This window comes from Oculina patagonica, chromosome 1 (genome assembly GCF_052425735.1).
Source record: "Oculina patagonica isolate OP01 chromosome 1, crgOcupat, whole genome shotgun sequence".
Taxonomy (NCBI): Eukaryota; Metazoa; Cnidaria; class Anthozoa; order Scleractinia; family Oculinidae; genus Oculina; species Oculina patagonica.
Genome location: NC_135758.1, coordinates 44,219,199 through 44,241,938, shown reverse-complemented (window position 1 = coordinate 44,241,938; position 22,740 = coordinate 44,219,199). Strand labels below are relative to the sequence as shown.

Sequence of the window (22,740 nt, the reverse complement as noted above, 5' to 3'; positions counted from 1 at the left end):
AAGGCGCGTTTCACGCCGTCAGAAGATATAACCACATCCATCCATGTTGTGTGGCATTGTTCTTTGAAGCTGGGAAGACACTGATAGACCTGAAAGATCATGAGTAGTAAAATATCAGATATTAAGATGACATAAGTTTGGGGGGAAAAGGTGAAAACGACAAGCAATGCATTCAAATTGTAACATAAGTTTATCGGCGGTCATTCCTTCTATTAAATTTAATATCTAATTTTAATTTTCTTTTACAAACACGTGCTTAAGTTACTGTATGGATGGTTGGTCGTGCGGTAGAAATGGACAAGTAAAAGTTCTGTTTTACTCTGATTTGTAGACACACAAAAAAGAAAGTCGTTATTGAACCATGTCAAGAGAATGAAACCGTTTTTTTAGGCGTTTCCGGTCGATGCGGCAAAACGTCATTCGTTTCCTATGCGCATGCGTACAAGCGATAATTCAAGGTTTATTTAGAACCGGCTCCAGAGTAAAGACGAGTAACAATATTTAGCGGGTAATTAGAAGATCACTTCAAGCCACCAAACATTGTATTGTGGCGAACAATAAAAGAAAATACGACTCTTGTGTTCAAGGTCCCTTACCACAAGTGTGAGGCAGTAAGGTTTGTAACAAATATAAGGGAACGCGTAAACAATGCTATGGTGCGCGGATGACCCTCACTGGTGTGGGGTGCAGGCTTCAAACCTGTAGCCGATTAGCGTCGGAGCGGTTCGATTCCGCCTTCTGCGCGTATTATTTTGATTTACTGTATGCAAGGGTAGGGTAGCGAAAAGGGAGAAGTAGAACAAGAAACAATGGGAATAACATATTAAGGTACAAATGTATCCGCCTAATTTATTTTTCAGCAATGGTTTCTTAATTGATCTTAATCCCGGATTTTACTTCTGGTTTTTGCCTTTTCTTGACCAGCTCAGATATCTCGTCCCTGCGAAAGCATCAAAATAATTGGGGAGGGAGAATCGCGTTGTCCCTGTCCTTTCTTAAAAGCAAGGAACAGTTTCTTTCCGCGTGACGCGTCCTGTCATGTTCAACAGAACAAGCAAAATCTACCTGGAGAACGTGTTCTCAACTGTGCTAGTCTAAGGTAATTGTTTGTGCTGACTTAAAGGGAAATGACCCTGGATCGCATACCGTAAAACTAACAACTTTTAATAGTCTTCCAACGAACATCGAGACTTTGCCACCAAAGGAACGTTTTCAGGCTATCTCTCCTTTTTATTCTTAGGTTATTTTTAGAACATTTTTAATTCGAAATTCAATTTATTATTAACCAGCTTATTAGCCCTTCCGGTTATAGGCCCACCTTTCTGCCAACGAAAAAAAGAAAAAATCCGGAAGTACTCTCCAAGATCCAACTTTCCCATATTCAACGTCACAAGATTGGACTTCAAAAACGCGGTCATGAATGATTTTTGAGTTATTTTTTCAAAAATAGCTCTTAGTCGGCATGATGTTCCCGTGTAATCATTCAGTCAGTCAGTGGGTCAGTGAAGTATGTTTGTTTGTCACACCAATCAGATTTCAGGTACTATCAGAACCAATCAAATTGTAGTTTATAAGGGGGAAGCAATCTGACACAGTTGTAGTGAGCGATTTCGTTCGAAGATTTTAGATTTGTAGGAGGCGGAATTGGTGAGTTGTGAATTAACCCTGGATTAAAAACGTTTTTCGTAACGCTCCCCTACTTACAACGCACACGCCGTGAGCAAAAGGCCCAACACTAACTTTTTATTCTTCTTATTCGAGCGTACGTTTGGAGAGGCTAGCTTTCCTGACCGTAGTAAAAATTACATATAACATTTGCACAATGTAGATTTGAAGAATAATGTTGTCGTTACTTTTGCCGTCCGCTTTGCGAAGTTCGTTGGGAAATTAAGTTTGTTACGAAGTTGCCAAATAGGTTGCGAGTTCGCGAATCAAATTGTGAGCTTCGATACAAAGTTCCCAACTTCGGCCCGAATTTATTAAAACCTTCTGTAATTATGTTATCAAAAAGGGCTTTGCTACGCTAAACTGTTGGAAACAAATGTCATAAAAATGAAAAACGTTTATGTTCCGCGAGCGGTAAACATGTCTCGAACAAATTAGTCTTCCCTGTCGCGTCGCGTCGGCTTCGATTAAAATCAATTTTATATATGGGTAAACCATCCAGTTTCATCCGGTTTACAAACGCAGAAGACTTGAAATTGAAGACAGTGAAGATTATGCCTTACAGAAATCGTTAAATATGTGTTTTCATACAGAAAAGTTAAAATTTGACCAAATTTCTACATGCATAAAATTTATTTATCGGCAAATCACTTGTGTGATCGCTGATGCGAAACGTTGTCTTGCACTTCAAGCTACTTGAACCTTCCTTGACCAGTTCTAAAATCATCTAGTTCAGAAATCGCTGACTTTCGAGCAACATGTCTTGTTTCTCCTCTACCAAACTTGAAAAGTTCAGTCGGGCCGAAGTTAGGAACTTTGTATCGAAGTTCGCAATTATATTCGCAAAACTCGCAACGTAATTGACAACTTCATAACAAAGTTTCCAATTTCCCAACAAACTTCGCAAAGCGGGCGGCAAAAGTAAACTATAAAAATCAACTGTAAAACATCTCGTTCAAACATTTAATGAACCGGTACAAGTATTAACTTTGCTGTTAAAAGCAACTACGATCGATAGCAAAAACAGACTAAGAGCGTGCCATTCCGTGACAATTTGATAACTCAATTAGTTCTTGTTTGTTGAATAGAATTTACGTTGTGAATGAACGAAAATCTTTGTTGAACAGTTCTGACAGGAAACAATTACTCCAGGTGTAGTGCGCTTTAAAGAACTTTCCCGAAGAAAGTGGTTTTTGATTTGATTCGTTTATTACTTCGTTTATTATAGTACTTTTCGTTCAATGTCTATATGGAGACGTGGCTTTTTTCTAGAAAAACAAGGGTATCGTGTTACGTTCGTTTTAAAAAAACAAAGGTGTCATGTTACAAAAGTGAGAAAAACAACAATATCATGTTACAGTGTTTGGCAAAAAGCCAAAAGTATTCCGTAACAAACAAAAGAAAGGAAATGGTTACTAGAAAGCTAGCAACAAAATAACCGCTTTAAACAGAATAAGAACGTGCCGTTTTGTGACATTTTGATAATTGAATTAGTTTTTGTTTTTTCAATTAAATGATGAAAATTTACGTATTGAATGAAAGAGTTCTGATGTATCAAAATGCACGTGAAAATTATTTTGTTTGCAAGCAAATTTTGTGCAAAAAGTGACTCCGTGGGCTGCCATACACAAATAGCTCAACTCTTGGCATAAACCATCTCAACAGGACAATCACCCAGTTTCACCCCAAGCCACCCCATAAATTGAAAAAATAACTCCTGCACGCTTAGCGTGCCTATGTTTAAGAAGAGTGCAGATTATATCCCTGATCAGTCTTTAAGCCTCTTCTAATCGGCTCAATTCCAAATAGTTTTGTTTTTTAGCTTAGAACTGATATCCCCCCCCCCCCCCCCCCAACCCAACCACTTCCCCAGTTTTTACCCAAACCCAAAACCTTTACGAAGTTGTATAAGCCGGTATTGGAATGTCGTGATCAAGACCACTACCAAATAACTATTAAGGATGTGGATCCGATGAATTGTCAAGTTAAACATGAAGAAACAAGTCAGTTTACTAAAAATGTTTTGATTTTATTGTTTTATAACTCTTTAAAATAACTACTCTGTGGCCCTTCAACCAGAACAAAAAGACTTGCAGGTTTTTTTTTTTTTTTTTATCTCACTAGATAAAACAATTTATGATTCAGTGGAGGAATAAATTACGTTGTTACTAGTATTAGCGTATAAGTAGGTATTAGCAAAAGCGGCGTAAACGACAAAAAATCTTGAAGGCACCACATTTTCCGAAGAAAATCCTGTTTCAAGAAATAATTAAAATAATTTCCGTGCAGACTGCTTTTGGGGTTTGCTCAGTTAATAACGCAAGCATCCAGACCCCACATCTGTTGTTCACTCGGCGTTCTCCGCTTTGTTCTCCAAGCTAATTTCCGACCCAGACTGGATCGAATCAATTTTTTCACACAAATGGTGAACGAAAGAAAGAACGAAAGCAAGCTAATGAACTAACCTGTCACCGGGTCTACTTCCAACAATCACCAAGTGTTAAACGATTAGTAGACCTTTAAGGCATGCTAGAAGAGTTGGGCACTCAAATTAAGTTTATGTATGTGCCTCATTCTTACTAATTTTCGCGCGTACTTAATTTCGCGAAAAATCGGGAGCCGAATTTCGCGAGTATTGATTTTCGCGATTGCAAGAAAATTTAGAGCAAGTGTAGTAAATTTCGCGATTTTGTCACTGTTTTATGGATCAGTCGTCAAAGACTAAGGGGTTTCTGGAAATATACAAAAATCGAGCTCAAAGTAACTACAAGGAAATCTGCAAACAGAAACTTTGATGACTATAGTAAAGAAGTTTTGGCCGATTTTTAAACTGAAGAAAACAGTAATCACAGGAAGGATTTTAGTCGAAAACAGGACGAAAAGATATTTTCAAGGGTAGATATTTGCATTCTATACATTTAATTTTTTTTACTGTTTGTATTAATTTTTGCGTTTAAATTTCGCGCAATGTTTTCTTCGCGCGTATTAAATTTGAATTTGCGATTATTTTAAAATCGCGACAATAACTACTCGCCAAAATTTAGTAAGAATAAGGTACGTATCACCAAAATATTGTCAGTGTTCACACAAGATAAATATTAACATGTACATACAGCTGTATGTATGCATTTTGTCAACACGTTTCATGACGTTTCACTCTTATTTTTGTTGTACCATTTTGGCGATAAATTAAATTTAAATTACCAATTATAGTGGGCTGATAAATCTTATTCATTATACAGGTATAATTTGCATGAAAACGCAAAGTCGTCCTTGCTTTTATCTTCATGTTCTATCAAGGTCTTTAATATTTTTTATGTACATGTCTGTAAATCCATTTTTCTCGTCACAACAAATTTATAATCTCTTTTTTCTGATTGATTTTTGTGGGCCAGTAACAAATCTACGCGCCCCTTCTCTGTAAATAGTTGTACATATAATGAATTTTAACTTTTTCCTTTTAAGAACACTAATTTCCACTGCTGGTATCATCCGAGTCCTTTTTACTTTTCAGGACAATTGGAACTGCAAACAAAAAATCAGAATAAGAACAAGAATCAATAATATACCAAATAATGAATAAAAGATATAGAGGATAATACATGGTTGTGCGGAGATATGAAATTTATCTTCGAGTGTTCAAAACCGATATCTCACTCGTTGGCTGCACTGATTTGAACTCTCAAAGATAAATTTTATATCTCCAAGCAACCATGTATTTTTCTGTTTATTATATAAACCTTCTAATAAAGATGTTTTTGACGATTTCCGAAGATTTCTAACCATTTTCCGAAGATTTCCAAGGATTTTCAAAATGTTGTGTGAAGGTCGTACAAATGTCTACGAACATTTTCCGAACTTTTCCGAAGATTACCGAAGAATGCCGAGAAAGATCCGAAGATGTTTCGACTTAATATCGATAAACTTTGGCTCATTGAGCATTGAAACATGGAAAACTCTGCGAGGTGATTGGTCAAAAATGATATCACACATGTGTGATACCATTTTTATCAATAAAATTTATTTGCTACCACTCGCTACAACGCATACCACTGCAGTTTATTTAATAAAGATAAATAACAGCTAGAAAAAATGATGGCTGCAATGAGCGCCAAAAGTATTAACCCACTCAGCTCTTCTTGAGTACCTTGGGCAAATTTCTCCCCTTATCTCTTTGATATAACCCCCCTCCCCCTGAAACAATGTTGGATTTACTATCCGCTAGACTTGCTTCGTTTATGCATAACATTGAAAAGAGGGAGGGGGAGTGGTTCAGAAACAGCACCAGATTTGAAGTAGAATAAAAGAAATATTAAAATAAGCACTTAGTTCTACAAACTGTCTCAAAGACCTTTGTCGCTCATTGTACAGTGTAGGTACAAGCGAAAAAGACAGGGACACAAGCTGCTCAGGTCTTTTTTTCCCTGATTTTTCTGAAAAGTAGAGTTCATGGTTGCCACAGACATCCGTTTTCAAATTCCCTGACTTTTCCCTGATAAAAATAAAATTTCCCTGACCAAATATATACAAAATATCAGATATAATAGCAACCTCCAGCCTCCGCTTCCAAGAAAAAAAACCCTCATCAAAATCACATTGACCTGATTCACATGTATCTGCCAGCCATCAATTGTATGAAATCAGCGGTAATATATTCCAATTTTCCCTCACTTTTCTCCAAAAATGTTGAAATTTGTTTTCCCCACTTCTACTGGTTCCCACAACCATTACTTTTCAATTTGGGTTGGCTGCTTAAGGAAGCTTTAGCTATATTCTAAACAATACAATTCTTTCAATCCCTGTTGTTACAGCTGGCCTGACGTATAGGCATTGTTGCTGGGGGAGACTCCCATTTCTTTCTCAGTTTTTCTACTCCCCCTAACCCTCAAAATACTAGATGGAATATTCAGCACTTGGTCATCCATCCACTGCAGGTTAGTTACATGTACTTGAAATGTGTGAAGTACTTTTTATCTACTTGCAATAAAGCTATTAATAATTATTGAACTTACCTATTATTACAATGAGAATGACAATAAAAATGAAAGCAAAGATCAACTTGAGCTAAAAAGGAAGACAAAAAAAAGCAACATTAAAAAATGGCATGATGGCAAAAATGCTTTATGTTAATAATAGACATACGAGTAGTTAAATGAACCAAAATTCCCCATCATAACTCACTTTCTGTTTTCATAACTACAGGTTTCAATTGAACAGAAATATTTCTTACAGCTTCAAGTCAGCTTAATAACTTATCAATCAAATCAGGGGGTTCAGGGATAGTGCAGTGGTGTGCGCTTACCCTTCCCACTAGCCTGTGTGCATTTGGTCCTATTTCTTCACGCGTGAGGAAATTGGACACAGCTGCACACAGGCTAGCTTCCTATCAATGTGGCCGGGTTCAATTTCTGAACCTAGTGTCATATATGTGGGTTGAGTTTGTTGTTGGTTCTTCCCCTAGTTCTGAAGGTTTTACTCCGGTTCTCTGGTTTTCCTGCCTCCACATAAACTGACAATTCAAATTCTAATTCTATCTGGAACCCCAGCGAAACTGGTTTGTCAGTAAAAAAAATGACTGGCAGGAGCCTATTCCAATCTTTACAGTTGAGACCTTAAAAGCCACATGCAATGGATGCAATGTTACCTAACAGTGAAGATAATGAACACTTTATACATTAAATGGCACTGGCAGACATCAAAAAGTACTCACTCTGACATTTTGCCACCATAACTTTCTCTGTAGTCTTCTTGATCCAGATCTAAAGTGTGAGGCACTCATCTCAAGATCCTCTGACATGACAAAAGAGAAAAGTATGTAAATTTTAAAAAAATAATAATAATAATTGTTAGTTACACATGCATAAAGTTTCTGTACATAAAATATCCCTGGAAAGACATTATAATTATTTCACCTTGTGTCTGAAAGTGTGTTTATAAAGCTACAGTAACATGGCTAAGTGCTCCAGATGTTTAAAAGTAAGAAGGTCAAATGGAACAACAATAACCGAAAAAATTGCAGAAGATGTCACCCAGAGTAGAAAAAATAACATTTTAAACACTTGTTATTGTTTCAGGCTGAGGCTTTTTCATACTCTACTTGTTCCAACTATTTTGTTTGTTTGCTTCTGTTGTTCGGACATGATTGCTAAGGTGATTCCTAAATATTTCAATGTGCATCCTTACTGCATCCTACAGTTACCTGATTTATCTTGTAAGTCTTCTAATTTTGCACCCCTGTCAAGGACCTTTGATATGTTGCCCTGCATTATTCCCATGACACCTTTAATTTCTGATTTAACTTTCGATATGCCATCCTTCATGGTAGGCTGTGGTTTTATGTGATGGAATCCATCTGGTGCTGCAAATCTTTATGAAATAGAACAAGAGAGGTATTAAGTGATTAATAAAGTTACAAAGCTACATGTAAAAACAAACAAAAATCGATAATGTTATACAAATAGTCAGGGGGTTATGTGCAGAATTTTGGGGGAATTGTGCACTTTGGGTTAAAAGCATGAAATTTGGCGTACAGTAAGGTTTTTTCATGCTTATTAACATCTGATATGGAGCCACTTTGAAAATTCACTCAGAGAGTAGTTAAAGGGGAGTTTTAAAAATGGCCGCCATCTTGACCGGAAGTAGAATATTTAATTACCGGAAGTTATTAGAAGAAGGTCTACACGCCCTTGGAGTGACATCTTGAAATAATTGAAGGTAAATAAACTTCTTTTCTTAAGGTTTGAAGATGAAAATGAGTGAAAATATGAGTATTGCAGCTTATTATCTTTAATGAAAGCAAAGCCGGAAGTGAATAGGACCTTCAGAAAGGACAGTCAGTGAACGAACATTAATTTGTTGTAGTTCGGAGTTGTTGTCCATTGTTCCTTTTAAATATTGTTTAACTGTACACTGTTTACCGCCAAGAAAATTTCAAACTTATGAAAGGCCTGATAATTTAAGACATCTATAAATTATTTTTGCAGACTTAAATTAAACTTACACTGTAATACAAGCTTCGTTTGATTTTGTTTCTTATGTACTGGGATATAAACATGCATATAACAGATGATAAATGTGAGACAAAACATGCCGTATAACCTATTAACAACATACGGTTTCAAATCGGTAAGTATTTTGATCGAATAAAATTGGCCGGGAGAGACTGGTTCAATTACCCATAATACCCAATTCCAGAAGTGTGCAGAAGCAGACTATTCCTTGAGCAGGCCACTTCACAGGTACAAAGTCTGTCGCTGAATTACCAGAGTCCTACAGTGAAGTTCCCCCAGTTGTACTTCCTAGTAAAAATCTTTCAGTGCCCAAGGTGCAAAGTGATATGCGAGGAGATGGCCAGATTGTAGCAAGAGCAATGGCAGAAGAATTTAAATGGTTAGAAGATGTGAAGAAACTGTTTCAAATGATAGTCAAGGTTTGCAACAGAACAAGAGCATTTTGTGGTCAGTTCATCACTCAAACCGATGTGGTAGCGAAGACACAAACACTAAGCTTGCAATAGCTTCCCTACTTCCCCTCTTTCCCGATTAAGCAAAGTCAGCTGTGTTGATATGCCATTCCTTCAAAACATCTGTAGATCACCTTAACCCCGGTTAGATTCCAGTAGAAGCTATGGGTCAGCCATTGTATGCATTGGCCAAGGAAATTAAATGGAATTTTTTAGAAAAGTATGGAGAAGGGCGACTTGTTATCATGTTTGGTGGGCTTCACGTTGAAATGGCCTTCTTGAAAGCCGTAAGGATGGTTAGAAGGAAGTGGATGGATGGCTGCCCTAGCTAATTGAGGCCAACGTCACATCGACAGGCAATGCAGACTCTCCTCAAGGCCACCCGGACACGACATGCTATAAATCAGGTGACAGCAAGTAGTCTCCATGTGCTTCAAATCAAGGCATACATGAGATACAAAGAGGTTTAGCACCTGAAGTTGATGTTGTGTCATTCAGTGACTGGTGTCTGAAGAAGTTAGCCGCAGTCCCACAGTTCCACATCAACTGGAACTGCTGTTACTGGGTTTTGTACGATATCTCAGAGAGGCAAATTTTGAGATCTTTACCGACACACTATCGAAGATTGTTCTATGGTTCTTTGGACTGGACCATACAAACTATGATAGATGGTTACCAATTTCCATGTGAGACATGTATCCTCTGAATGATGTGTCACCAGATATCGCCTTACAATTCAAGCAGGGAAAGTTTGCCGTGAACAAGATGTCAAAGAACTTCTCAAGTATCCCAATCGACCATGATCACGAACAAAACAATGCTTTGGTGAAAGGAGCTGGTGGTGCTGTGGGGTTGACGGAGAATCCAAGTGCTCTTCGTGGGTGGATGGTATCGTGGCCGGAGATAGCGAGAATCATCAACGAGTTTGAGAACAGCATGATAACAGGATCCACACAAGCCGAGCACAGCGCAAAACACCACTAAGATACAAGGAGCTTGCAATCTTTGTTTTATAGAGATGTTACAGCACTTACCAGAGCAATTGAACAAATGGGCAACCCCTTCATGGAAGAAACCGAAGATCTGTTATTTTTGGATACTAAAGAGATAATGGCCTCGGATGCATTCAATTTGGTAAGACTGCGCAAGGTTGAAGAGTTTGGAATGGCACAGTATGAGCTGAATGCTTGGTGCAGCAAGTCATTGTATGACCCAATAAAGAGGAATAATCTTAGTGTGTTTAACAGTCCTGCATCAAATGTGGCATCTAAGATCAAGCAGCAGTTGTCATCTGCAAGGAACGATTTTTTTTGCTTTTTTCAAGGTGAAACATTTCTTGTCAAACAAGGGAGGGGAACCTGGATGAGTTTTTCCAGCACGAAAACCAAAGTTGTCCACCGTCGCTATCACAGGATGTTAAGTTGCGCCTTCCGCAGAAAAATTCGGAACTAGCTGAATGTCTCCAGCCTTTCACGACTCTACAAGCAAAGATGCCTCAGGCTGTTGATGCCATCATCATCAATGGCTCAGTTGAAGTAAATATGATTAAGCCTGTAACAGAGAAAACATTCCAAGAATATCCAGGACAGTGTTTTTTTACCCAATATTCAATCTTAGCTGTCTCATGCTAAGCGCCTTGATGTAGTGTTGGATAAATACATTGCCAACAGTTTAAAGGAAACGACTAGAAGCAAACGAGGGAAGGGTTCCAGGAGACGCGTACAGGCAGCCATTCAAATACCACGCAACTGGCAGCAGTTCCTGAGAAATGACAAAAAACAAGCGGTGTCCTGCTTCGCTGGGAGAGGCAAACATTCGTTTACTTGTATTTTACTTGTATTTTTTTTTAACATTGCTGCTGAAAAGCCCTTCTCAGGGAGCGCAATAAATGTATGTACATGTTAAGACTGCTTTTACCGTATGGAAGTTAAGACGACCGTCACAGATGCCTTCTTGTAGCTAGCGACTACACCTGCCTCTAGTAGTGAACAGTATGGACATCTAGAATGGTTCATCATACTCTTGTAGGACAGAACAAGAACAAAGCAAATGTTAATGAAGCCTGGGAAGCAACTTTTTGCACAAAGGCAGACCGTATAATGCAATCCCACGCACTCGGGCGGCCCTGTTACAGCATACAAAGAGAGCTGCTTGGGACAAGCACTTATACCAAACCCAAATCTTCCTTTGCCAGGCGATTGGTGTTAGATTTTCAAGGAAGGAGAATGGCAGCCTTTCTGGACGACGCTTCCAGATGTGACAAAGTCATGCAGAGAACTTCTCAGATGTGGATGCAAGCTTGACTGCAGAGGAAGATGTTGCTGTGCAAGAGCGGCTTTGAAATGCACTGCTCTTTGCAGCTGCTATGACAAATGCAATAACCGATGATTACATAGTAATGGCCAACAACAAACATTTGATTCCACAATGACGAGTCGAAAGATTTTGGGTAACTAGAATGACAGGTTGTGTAAACCATACTGAGTTCTGTACTTACAGCATTGAATGACAGTTACGTCAAACAAGTTTTATGAACACAATGATTGATTGTGTGAAGCAAAGTTGACATAGAACTTTGTACTAAAAACATTGAAAAAGTGATGATAACAGTACTAGTTAGGTCGAACAATGATTGAACACAATGATCGATTGTGTAAAGCGTAGTTGTTACTAAGTTCTGTACTTAAAAAAGAGAGAGCTGGTTTATTAAGTCATGTGTATCAGTTGAGACTATCACAAGAAAATTAAAGGCAATGCAGTGCTGTGAGTAATTTATGTTTTAATTGTTATTATTAAAAGTAAAACCATAGTTTATGTTATTTCTAGCCATTTTAAGTGAAAGAAACAACTTTAACAAACACTTGCGGTAAAGCATGTCTGACTTCCGGTCCAAAATGGCGGCCATTTTGAACATTTGCGTTTACTTTCTAAATATATCGATCTTTTGTAAATTTAAAATGTCAGTTTCTCCTTGCAAAGACTACAATCATTGTAACCAATAAAATTAATTGATGTAAGATCAAGAAAACAAGATTTGATTACACTTACATTAAAAATAAATTCTACTTCCGGTTCAAAATGGCGGCCATTTTTAAATACCAGCATAGCTCGAAAAGAAAACGGTTTTTTCGGTGGCTCCATATCCATATCCGTTAACCACATAAAAATGACTTTTGATGCAAAATTTCATGCTTTTAACCAAAAGTGCACAATTTTTTCACATAACCGCCTGACTAAAAGTGGAAGGCCATTTACATGTTCATTGCTTTGTAAGAATTGTATAGTCAACTTTCTCTAAAACGCACACTCAGACTTTGGGACTGCCTCAAACTGTCCATCTTAGAGAGATTTTATAGGGAGTTTAGTTAGAGTAAAGTAACTGAAAACAACCGGGACGGAACCAACATCAGGTGTCCATCTTACAGAGGTGTCCATCTTACAAAAAGTGTCTGTGTTGGTGACTTTACACAAGAGGTAAAAAAGTGCCATCATTGTAAAGAAATCATTCACATTTTACCAAGGCTGTTACATTGTACATGTACCTTGTAAGATCTTACATGTCTCTAGGAACCCAAGGCCTATGCCAGCAGGGTCTTAGCCCCTGCCAGGTTCAAGTCAACCAAACTGAACAGGTCTGAAGGGAGACAGGCCCTGGCCCTCCAGGTACAGGTACTGGAGATTGGGTGTGGAGCTACATGTACTACAGTAACTACCCACCCCCTAAACAAAACCTTGTTACTTTTTGCAGGGGACCACTTCTGGTCAAAGCTAGCCTTCCCAAGAAGGCTTGGTATATGAGTGAAAGTTTTCTGCGACTACCAAGAAATAATACAGTGTATGCTTGGTGAATGGAATGTGTGCACCATGTATGAAACAATGTAGGATATATGAAACCACTAGGAGGTCAAAAACAACATGCAGGGAACTGTGGAAATTGAGCTGATGGAGATCTGGCATGGGGGAAAGCTTAGAAAACAGTAAAAGACCAAGACAGATGACCCTGTACTCCACCAGGTGGGTGTCCCATTAGTGAGCGAGTGAGTGATTTTAATGAAAATAACAATCTATCAATTTGCTCTCATAAACAACCAGCTTGAGCTGGTTTGACAGTTTGCCTTTTTAATCAAATAAGAAATCTACTTACATGTTGGACCCATCTTCGTCATCTGAGTCATCAAGCAAACTGGCCTGCAATTAAAACAGGTGTCATGCAATTAAATTACATTGTGCAAGTGAAGATGTAAACCACTGTAGCACTGTTCATGTGTCTGATAAATACTATCTGTATGCAGGCATACACACAATAATTACATTTAGTAGAAACTCGGCTGTGCTCTATTGGAAATCCGCGAATCTGATTGGTTCTTCCACTGATTTCTATTCGCCGATAGAAAACAGTCGCGCGTTCGCGTAGCTCTTTAAGCGGTAAATTTTCTTGATTTTTGTCTTCAAAGTGCACAATATTGTAGGTTTTGGACTGCAATCCTTTAGAGTTTCTACTAAACAATTAGACTACTCGCCCTCGTTTTCTTGAGCGATAGTCAACTCGGCTGCGCCTCGTTGCTATTTGCTCATAGAAAACTTGGGCTCGTAGTCTAATTGTTAAGTATAAGGTTCACCTAACAATAACACTGATATAAACTAATGTATTGGTTAAAAGATGGCAGTGGTGGTGGTGGGAGGTGGGGCAGGTTTAAAAGTGGAGGGGGACAAGTGAGCAGGAGCTCGGGAGAAAAGAGGCGGGAAGTGGGAGAAGAGAGGGCGGGAAGCGGGATTCCTAAGGTGGCGGGAACCAGGAGAAAATGAGTAGAATTTCACAATATTTTGTTATTGTATTATGCAATAGACGTGAGACAAAGAGATGGGAACCACCACAGAAAGGAGCGGAAAGCAGGAGTATTAAAAAGATACGGTAAGCGGGAGTAAAAGCTACAGGAGGTGGGAGATTCAGACCCCCCTGTCCCCAACAATTTTTTTTTTTGACAACAATTTTTTTTTGTCTCTGGGCAATAAACTGTAGTGGCCAGAGCACCCTCTCCAGCAGGATCCTCCACTGGGACAATAACGTGACAGTGGAATCCAGATTTTTCGAACCATTGATTTCTTGAATCTCCTGGTAACTCGAACCCAACATTGTTTCCCTCTCTTAGTCGAACATTGCATTATTTATACTCCCAATTTCTCGAACTCCTGCATTTCTAGAGCCAATTTTCATTTCCCTTGGAGGTTTGAGAAATCCTGTATTCCATTGATTTTTCCTGTTTTCATATGTTATAATTATCTATTGTATTTTTATTGTACTAATACATAGTATGCAAATACCCTGCTGCCATGCACATAATTGTCAACTGCATTACGACAGCAAGGTTTTAGGTTATAATCAAGTATTGAATTGACTGTATAACTTTTGACTTAAAGCTACATCCAAACCATGTTAAATTAAAGTGCAAGTTGGGATTAAACCACTGGCATTCGCCTGCTTTTACGATAACAACTTATTTGTTCAAACACAATGTGCGAAAGTAAAAAAGACAGTCTATTCCGTCCTGTAAACTAATGGGAAGTCACCGCCAATCAACTCGAAGTTTATCGATGATCGCTTTGTCCTGCTGTGTTCAAGACTGTAGTAAACTCTTAGAAAACAAATTAAAACAGTATAAAGCTTACCCTTTCAGAAGCTCTTGCAGAAACTCTGTCTTCACCGTTAAGTCGGCTAAACTTGGGAGGCATGATTGCTGACTAATTTACATAAAGAAGAGCAGTTATTTGTGTTTCCTCGGTACCTAACGCAGCCTAACGTCATTCACTAAAATATTGAGACTCGGCCATTTGTCAACGTATACACGTGGCAATCCATAAAAGTTCGCGACAACTTGTCAAAACCAACAAAATAATAGCAATATTGAGCGACTTGATAAAGGATAAACGCTTCCTCTTCTTTCCCTCCACTCGAAAGCTTGATTCACAATAAAATCTTGCCAAAACAAATTTGTATAAAGTCAAAATCCAAGCCGGAAAACGTCCACTGATTGCACAAAAAGAAAGCTGAGTAACCTCTCCGTAAATCTTACCTTTTCTCTAGGGAGGGGAGGGGAACTAATAAACGACTTTCTGTCTTATTCAAATTGCAGTAATTCATCAAAAGGTCCTTATTATTTTGTCATTTCTTCAAAATAAATTTTTCTGTAGGTAAGTGACACAGAAGTTACGTTGAAAAACTATTCTATAAACAATATAATTGCAGAAATTCTGTTCTTTAGACTCGGGAGGGACGGGAGGTCATTGCTTATCTTGCCACACCGCGGGCTCATTTTCATTCGTTTCAAATTTGCTTCGAAGCTCGAGAGCCGGCTTTTACGGAGGGTTTTGGTTTATAAAGAAGATCTCGACAAACTGAAAACAATATGGATCGCCGACGAATTAAAACGAACGATTCAACCCATTTTCATCAAAAGAGGGCCAACTCAAATGATTTTAAAACAAACGAAGGAAAAGAAAAAGCTCAAAGAGAAGTTGATGACAAGAGAAGCTATGGCGGATTGATCGACAAGCTTCACAGCTTGGACATCACACTGTCCAGGAATCTAAGCTTTTGTGCAGATAAATCCTCTGGTCGATGGAGAAAACTTATGATAATTATGGAAATAAGCGGACATGGAGTTCCTTGGTTAGCTGGGACAATTATTTCGATCCTTATGTTCTCAGATTTGAAACAAGAATTTGCGTGCAATTTGCTCTCGGCTCTGATGCTTGATCTAGCCGTAGTAGGCGCTTGCAAAGTTGCTGTGCGACGAAAGCGACCTGTCTATAACGAAATGGACATGTTCGCTACGGTTTCCGTGGATAACTATTCCTTTCCTTCCGGTCACTCGACTCGAGCAGCAATGGTTGCAGGTTTATTTGCAGCATTTCTGAGTAATGGAATTTGCAGGATTCTGATTGGCTGCTGGGCCCTGTGCGTGTCAGCATCACGTGTCATACTTGGCAGACATCACGTGAGTGATGTATTCTGTGGTGTTGTGATTGGCTTGTTGCAGGCCTTGATTGTTTATACCATATGGATACCAAATAGCACTTGCCAGGAATTGCTAACACTTGTACCATATTTTGGTGAACTTAGGAATCAAGTGGCATTTCTGGAACGTTAATCTTACCTGTTTCAATTAACACCAGTCTGGTATTGAATTTTAAGCAGCACTATTGCTAGATTTTTAGTTGGAAATTAAAGAATTAACTGTAAGGTATTTTAGAAATATGATGTAAAGTTACCCAGGGATTTCCTTCTGAGGGTAAGCCCCAGAAAGGTAATCAGGGAATAGCAAAGCAGGGCTTGAAATAACGGCCGGTCAACGGACAATGTCCGGACTGATTGGGGACTTGACGGGTCAAATTTAAAATATTTTCCCTGAGTTGCCCATTTCCACCTGGGCAGAAACAAATGATTAATTTAGTTCCAAAACCTAGAATATAAGAGAAGTTGCCCTTTTGTACTTTGCAGTGTAAACTGGTTTGCGTAATGGACATCACATATGTCTTGTAAAGGAAATAGTAAAGATGTCAGAGTGCATTACTGAGTTATATAATACCATTACATGAGAAAAGTGCATTATAGAGAAGCAATATTATTAGAGGTTCACAGCCAAATGCTTTTCACAGTTCTTGAGTGTTCCAAATGCTTATATAACCCAACACTGAATACTTAAGGAGCAAGTTTGACTACCATAGTTTCTCTGAATAAATACAGGATCAAATTACTGCCATGTCAGAACAAGGTCATAAACACCCCAGGTATCAGCATTGTAGTCTGTCATTGTATTTAAACCTCATCCTATGCGAGATCTAAACTGATTCACCCAAATCAAAAGGTTAACTACCGGTAATCATTCTAAAAACGAAAACAGATTTATTTGCATGACAGCTATAGAAAGTTTACATTGTCCTCAACATTTTTAAATATTAACTCAATAAAAATGAAACGTTTGAACAAGATTACAAGGCACATGAGATAAAAGTTTGCTTTAAAGTGTCGCTGACTTTGTGAACCAAGTTCTTAAAGTGGGGAGGTGTTCCAGTTCTGGGCTTTTCTCTGTCCTGTGTGAAAGAAAGACGGCCAAACCTGCATTAGGGGGAGACGACCACCGGGGGTGGGGGACACTCCCCTATACAGCCTATACGGGGACGTGCCGCTGGATAGGATATGGTTTTTTACTCCTCCCATCCTGGACAGGGTATATAATTTCAAGCTCCTCTGTCCTAAACAGGGCCTGAACCTATCCTAGACAGGGTATGGCTGCAAGACTGTCCTCAAGTATTTGTATTGTTTTGGCTTTCGCTTCAATGAAAAGCATTATTTTATTTGCTGGGATCAGTGTTCGCATTTTAATGCGTTGAACATAGCGTACGGGACGCAATCACAATAAAATGTAAGTTATTGTTGATGTGGTCCTGTGTCCTAAATAGGGTCTTAAAATGGGGCGTGTTGTCTTACACAGGGTAGTAATTTTAAGTTTTCACTGTCCTTAACAAGGTCAGGGTTTCAAACCTCCAGCGGCACCCATATACCTAAACCAAGGTCAAGTACCCCCCCCCCCCCCTCCTGGGGGACGACCAGACCCTGGGCCCGTACTGTTTTGCTGCTCACAGCCCTAATATTTCTGCTTTGCTGAGGAGCCCTGACCCAGGTCCTAACCATAAACGGTTTTTGCAGAGCTTGTAGCCAAAAAGCCCAGCTTTTTTTTAGATTGGAGCTGTGGAGCTCGAGCCGCAAGACTTTTGAGTACTTTTGAGACCCCAGCTAGATCCTCGAATTTCCCAGAAGCGGATGTTGAGAGCTCGTCACACAATCTTCCCTGGTTTTAGATTGCGTGACGAAACCAAGCTGGTCTAAAACTTTCACGTTTTAAATAAATCGAGAAAATAACATCGGCTTGGAAGTTTAATTCCGAAGAAAGAGTATAAATCACACAACAAAATTATCTGCTAAACACTACGGTAATTGGCCATCGAACGCTTTTCAGACTCTTTTCGTTTTTCGTCCGCCAGTTCTGTCCGCCATGCTTGTTTTTACAAACGGCGATGTTCATTGGTCCAGGATTGTCACGTGACCTCCCACTCATGTTCAGTTTGTGGCCACAGTGTGCAGCAGGCCGTGCAGAAACGTCAGAAACCGAGAAAAGTCCGAATATCTTTTCCGTTGGCTGTGTTTTCGTGATATCCATGAATGATGTCCTCCTTTTCAAGTGCAGACAGAAAAGAAAATGAGGTAAGAATTGTCTTTGGTTGCGGTATTCTTGTGATGATTACCATGCGAGTTGAAAAAGTTGTCATCGTGACAGATAATTTGTGACAGTTCTTTGCCCGATTCAAGCCTGACCAAAATCAGAGCAAAATATAGTTTGTGCCTGTAGGAATAATACTTAGCTCTATTTTCGAGCCGTGTGCAGGTTTATGTGTATTTGCAGGTATTTTCTGCCCACTCTAGGCCAGTCTCTAATTTCATATTATTTTGAATTGTGTGCATTCTGCAGCATTCTGGCAAGACCCTGCGAAAGCAGGGAATAGCCATTTGTATATTCTTTGTTTAGGAGTATTGGTTAGCTGTTGTCTTTTGTTTGGTCTTATGTATTGGGTCCTATGTATCGGTAGACAAGGACAGAACCAGTAATTAATGAGGATCTGTTATAGGGGCTCGTACATCCACAAACAGCCATAGCTTGTTCTTCCTAGACCCCGAAAAGCTTTGTTTTTTCCTCAAGACCAAGACCGCCCTTATTTTATGGACCATAAACCACCAAAGAATGCACCTGCAGACTGCCACCTAAAAATGGCATAAACCGCCATCTGGAGTATAATAGACACTCATAAATAGGGATCCACAATATTTTTGTCACCTAACAAGGGAGGGTGAACAGACCCCTCCCACTTCCTGGACCTTTTCTCCTGCGTCCCACCCCTTTCTTTGACTGATTTTTTTTGCAAAATATAACCAAATTTTGGAAACATTTTTCAATTCTTTTCCTGGTTACTGCTACATTGGGAGTCCCGCTTCCTTCCCTGTTTTCTCCCGGCTCCCAAACAACATTGCATTGCAAGTTGGGAACCATTGAATAATTATCTGTATATAACCAACTGTGTTTCAAGTTGCAGCACGTGTTACACAAAGTTTATATTGTGTCTTATGTTGTGAGATGGTTTTACTCTTGGTACAACTTATTGGTTTGTACCAAGGGTAAATTTGAACCCCAACATCTAACTGCACAACATGTTGCAGCAACTTGCAACAAGAGTGCTATGTGTGCAATTATAATGCTTAGCAACTTGCAATGTAATGTTTCATGACAAGTTGCAAGAAAATGTTTCCCCCTATTATACTCGGCACAGGAGGCCTAATGGCATGGTTACTGTGCTGGACTCATTGTTATCATCATAAAAATCATCATCATCATCCAGAGGTCAGAGTTCGAGCCCTGGCCAATGTGTTGTGTTCTTGGGAAAGACACTTTACTCAGATCACAGTGCCTCTCTGCACCCAGGTGTACAAATGGGTACCAGCAAATTCAGTGCTGGGGGGGGGGGGGGGAACCCTGTAATGGACTAGTGCATCCCATCCAGGGGGAGTAGAAATACTCCTAGTCACTTCATGCTGCTGAAACCATAATAAGCTCCAGACTGATGAGCCACCAGGCTTGAACGCAGACTTTTCTGCTGGGCTTTAGTAACAGTTCCTTATATGAAGCTTTGAATTTTCCATTACATTTACAGTCTAAATAGTCAGCGTGTGCCGCCTATTATTCCAGAATGGTTTTGATTAACGGCGAATGGATTGCATTATTTGTTTCAAAAATTCAAATTCAATTTGAATATTGGAAATCAACCAACCGTAAACTCTTGAACACGTGAACCTGTCAAAAATTAACCAATCAAATTCGATGATTTTTGACAGGTTCACGTGTTCACGTGTTTACGGTTGGATGGTTTCCAATATTCAAATTGAATTTGAATGTTTGAAACGAATAATTATGCAATCCGTTCGCTGTTAATCAAAACTATTCTGGAATACTAGGCGGCACACGCTGACTATTTTGACTGTAAGTGTATATACAGACATTACAGTACCAGTTAAAATGTACCTGGTATGCAATTAAGGAATTCATTAATTAAGGTGGCTCGTACCAGTTTTCAGGTTTTTGACTGTGCGACGTTTGGAAGAAAATGGTCAAAAAAATAATTAAAGATCGTAACAATTTTTTTGTATAATTAAATTACTCATTGTGTTGTTGATCCAAAATACCAATAATTACGTCATCAGTGGTTACCATGGCAACGATAGGCAATGATTTTTTTTGGACCCTTTTTCAGCTTCCAGTGCTTATATCTTGAAAACTAACTCGATGACCCCCATTTTTTTTCTCGTGATAACTTTAAGCATATGAAAAAGAAACTGTATAATTATTTTAAAAAAATTCTACGAAGCAGATCTTTGCAAATGCAAAAAAGAGCAATTTGTATGTAATTAAAAAGTCCTTTCGTAGAATTTTTTTAGATTTTTTCTGGCGTTTCCTTTACATAAAAGGAAAATATTAGGACAATAAAAAATAGGGGTCATCGGGTTAGTTTTCTTGCTAAAGCCTTCGCGAACTCAATAATTCCCACGCGCGTTTCCGCGCACTTTAAAATTTCGATTTTAAAAGTTTGGTATTTACTCATGCTCAGTTCTGACTACCGCTGATCTTTGCGGGCACATACGCGCGCAACACGCGTGGACTTCCCCTTGCTTTGTCTGCGAAACTTTTCGGCTCAGGATTTCATGTGATTTAGCCAGTTTCAGTTAGCGCCAGTTGTGCCTCTTAGGTCTTACTGTTTAGTATTTCTTTGTCTGAATAATCATGTGTTTGAAAGCGAACTCAAATAAGCTGAAACGAAAAAAGTGGAATTGAGTCACGATCTTCGACAAGATCGATCGTAGCACATGCGAATTTGCTTTCGAGCAGCGAGATCCGAAAACATTTTGACTGTCGAACATTAAGTTGACTTAAAATGTTCTTGTTGAAAAAACTTCAGTTGAACGCGGAATTTCTTACTTAAAATGAAGAAAAGCAACCTCGCACTCGGCCGCCATGTTTGTTTTCCTTTTCAAATCTTGCGCGTGACCCGTGGGCATGAAGCGTGATGCGCGCTAGTCACCAGACTTCCCACGCAAGAAAAACCTGTACGAGCCACCTTAAGGAAAGCCTTTGATTAACAATTTTTTGTTATCAAAATTGTTTTAGACTGTGAAGATGATCAAGTGTGAACCTGAAGATCCATCAACTATGCTGTCCTTGTCAAACATAGTGAGTGACATTCAAAGGTACAAGTGTTCTTATTGTGACAAATGTTATGACTGTGCAAGTGACCTTCACCACCATGAGGTAAAACATTTTGAAGAGAAAAAATTGGGCTATTGCACAGAGTGTGGCAAGTATTTTGAATCATTGCATCTACTACAACAGCACAAACACACACACATTGGGAAAATGCCTTACAAATGTACAGACTGTGGCAAGTGTTTTGCTCAATTATCATATCTACGGCGACATCAAAGAACGCATTCAGGGGAGAAGCCGTATAGGTGCATTGATTGTGATAAGTGTTTTAATGATCAGTCAAACTTACAGAGACATAAGAAGATACATACTGGGGAAAAGCCTTACAAGTGTAACGAGTGTAGGATGTGTTTCAGTCAGTCATGGAGTCTTAAGCAGCACAAAAAAATACACAGTGATCAGAGAGCAAGTAAATCTAATAATTGCCAAAGCCAGGAAAGGCCATTCAAATGTACAGAATGTGGCAAAGGCTTTCTCCGTGCAGCAGATCTTCAAGGCCATAAAAGAACACACAGTGGAGAGAGGCCCTATCGCTGTACACAGTGTAATAAATGCTTCACTTGTTTATCACATCTTTATCGACACATGAGGACACACACTGGTGAAAAGCCCTACAAGTGCAATCATTGTGGCAAGTGTTTCAGTGATCCTTCTGATTTGCAAAAGCACAAACGAACACACAGTGGTGACAAACCTTACAAGTGTAATCGAGTGTAATACGAGCTATGCACAATCAGGAACTCTTCAACAACACATTAGGGCTCATCATGTGACCTGAAACTGTCATTAGTTTACTGTAGTCTTTTGTGCCAGTGATGCTGATGTACATGTAAGGACTTATTGAAGTACATGGGTGCTTACCATTTAGCCAAAAAATCCGGAAATTTCGGTTTGAAGTCAAATGGTAAGGTAATTTTCCGGAAATTCCATTCGGAAATTGTGGACTACCTCTAGAGGTACTCCACTTTTTCCGTTCGGAACGGAACATCAAAAATTTCCTTACCATTTGAACGAATTTTCCGTTTCCAGGCCCTTTTTAGCACCTCCGCGCGGTTTTAGTCGTGTTTACAATATGGCGTCTATATACCAATTTAGAGCATGTATGTTCACCTCGACCATAGAAATGCCAGCAGTTTTTTAACAGGAGAAATAAGCTGCCTGCCTCTGGTATTCCACGTTGGAATTGTTCATGTGTTCATATATATTTTTTCGGGACAGGATCTAGCTTGAACGTGCCAATTTTCACTC

At 39.1% G+C, this 22,740-nt stretch overlaps 3 protein-coding genes, 1 non-coding gene and 1 pseudogene across 5 annotated transcripts; 4 read left to right on the top strand and 1 right to left on the bottom strand.

The window, feature by feature from the left end:
• Positions 1 to 658: 658 nt before the first annotated feature.
• On the top strand, positions 659 to 745 carry Trnastop-uca (transfer RNA opal suppressor (anticodon UCA)). Its single transcript has one exon. It is a non-coding gene; the product is annotated as a tRNA-Sec (tRNA).
• Positions 746 to 4,620: 3,875 nt separating this feature from the next.
• On the bottom strand, positions 4,621 to 15,392 carry LOC144633436 (vesicle-associated membrane protein 4-like). The gene is made up of 6 exons (XM_078492314.1): positions 14,795 to 15,392; positions 13,272 to 13,315; positions 7,865 to 8,031; positions 7,376 to 7,455; positions 6,678 to 6,729; positions 4,621 to 5,190 (listed from the first exon to the last, which is right to left on the bottom strand). The coding sequence occupies exons 1-6, from the start codon at positions 14,855 to 14,857 to the stop codon at positions 5,135 to 5,137; spliced, it is 462 nt and encodes a 153-aa protein (XP_078348440.1). The 5' UTR covers positions 14,858 to 15,392; the 3' UTR covers positions 4,621 to 5,134.
• LOC144633295 (uncharacterized) lies at positions 9,128 to 10,671 on the top strand (annotated as a pseudogene).
• Positions 15,393 to 15,478: 86 nt separating the features above from the next.
• Positions 15,479 to 17,360, top strand: LOC144633397 (polyisoprenoid diphosphate/phosphate phosphohydrolase PLPP6-like). The gene has a single exon (XM_078492277.1). It carries the CDS (start codon positions 15,532 to 15,534, stop codon positions 16,273 to 16,275), a length of 744 nt encoding a protein of 247 aa, XP_078348403.1. The 5' UTR covers positions 15,479 to 15,531; the 3' UTR covers positions 16,276 to 17,360.
• Positions 17,361 to 17,916: 556 nt separating this feature from the next.
• Positions 17,917 to 22,475, top strand: LOC144633363 (uncharacterized). Of its 2 annotated transcripts, none has more exons than XM_078492245.1 (2): positions 17,917 to 18,389; positions 21,397 to 22,475. In XM_078492245.1, exons 1-2 carry the CDS (start codon positions 18,348 to 18,350, stop codon positions 22,207 to 22,209), a joined length of 855 nt encoding a protein of 284 aa, XP_078348371.1. In that variant the 5' UTR covers positions 17,917 to 18,347; the 3' UTR covers positions 22,210 to 22,475. The 2 variants fall into 2 exon arrangements, with proteins under 2 accessions (XP_078348371.1, XP_078348378.1); XM_078492252.1 differs by lacking the exon at positions 17,917 to 18,389 and adding an exon at positions 20,207 to 20,288 and having other exon boundaries at positions 21,353 to 22,475.
• The last annotated feature ends 265 nt before the right edge of the window (positions 22,476 to 22,740 follow it).

Bases quoted from the DNA above. Each gene is read 5' to 3' on its own strand.
- LOC144633436 (XM_078492314.1), bottom strand. From the start codon at position 14,857: ATGCCTCCCAAGTTTAGCCGACTTAACGGTGAAGACAGAGTTTCTGCA. The intron at 13,316-14,794 runs GTAAGCTTTATA...TTTTAATTGCAG, and splicing joins CTGCAAGAGCTTCTGAAAGG to GCCAGTTTGCTTGATGACTC. The intron at 5,191-6,677 runs GTAAGTTCAATA...TTTTGTTTGCAG, and splicing joins CATTCTCATTGTAATAATAG to TTCCAATTGTCCTGAAAAGT.
- LOC144633397 (XM_078492277.1), top strand. From the start codon at position 15,532: ATGGATCGCCGACGAATTAAAACGAACGATTCAACCCATTTTCATCAA.
- LOC144633363 (XM_078492245.1), top strand. From the start codon at position 18,348: ATGATGTCCTCCTTTTCAAGTGCAGACAGAAAAGAAAATGAG. The intron at 18,390-21,396 runs GTAAGAATTGTC...AAATTGTTTTAG, and splicing joins CAGACAGAAAAGAAAATGAG to ACTGTGAAGATGATCAAGTG.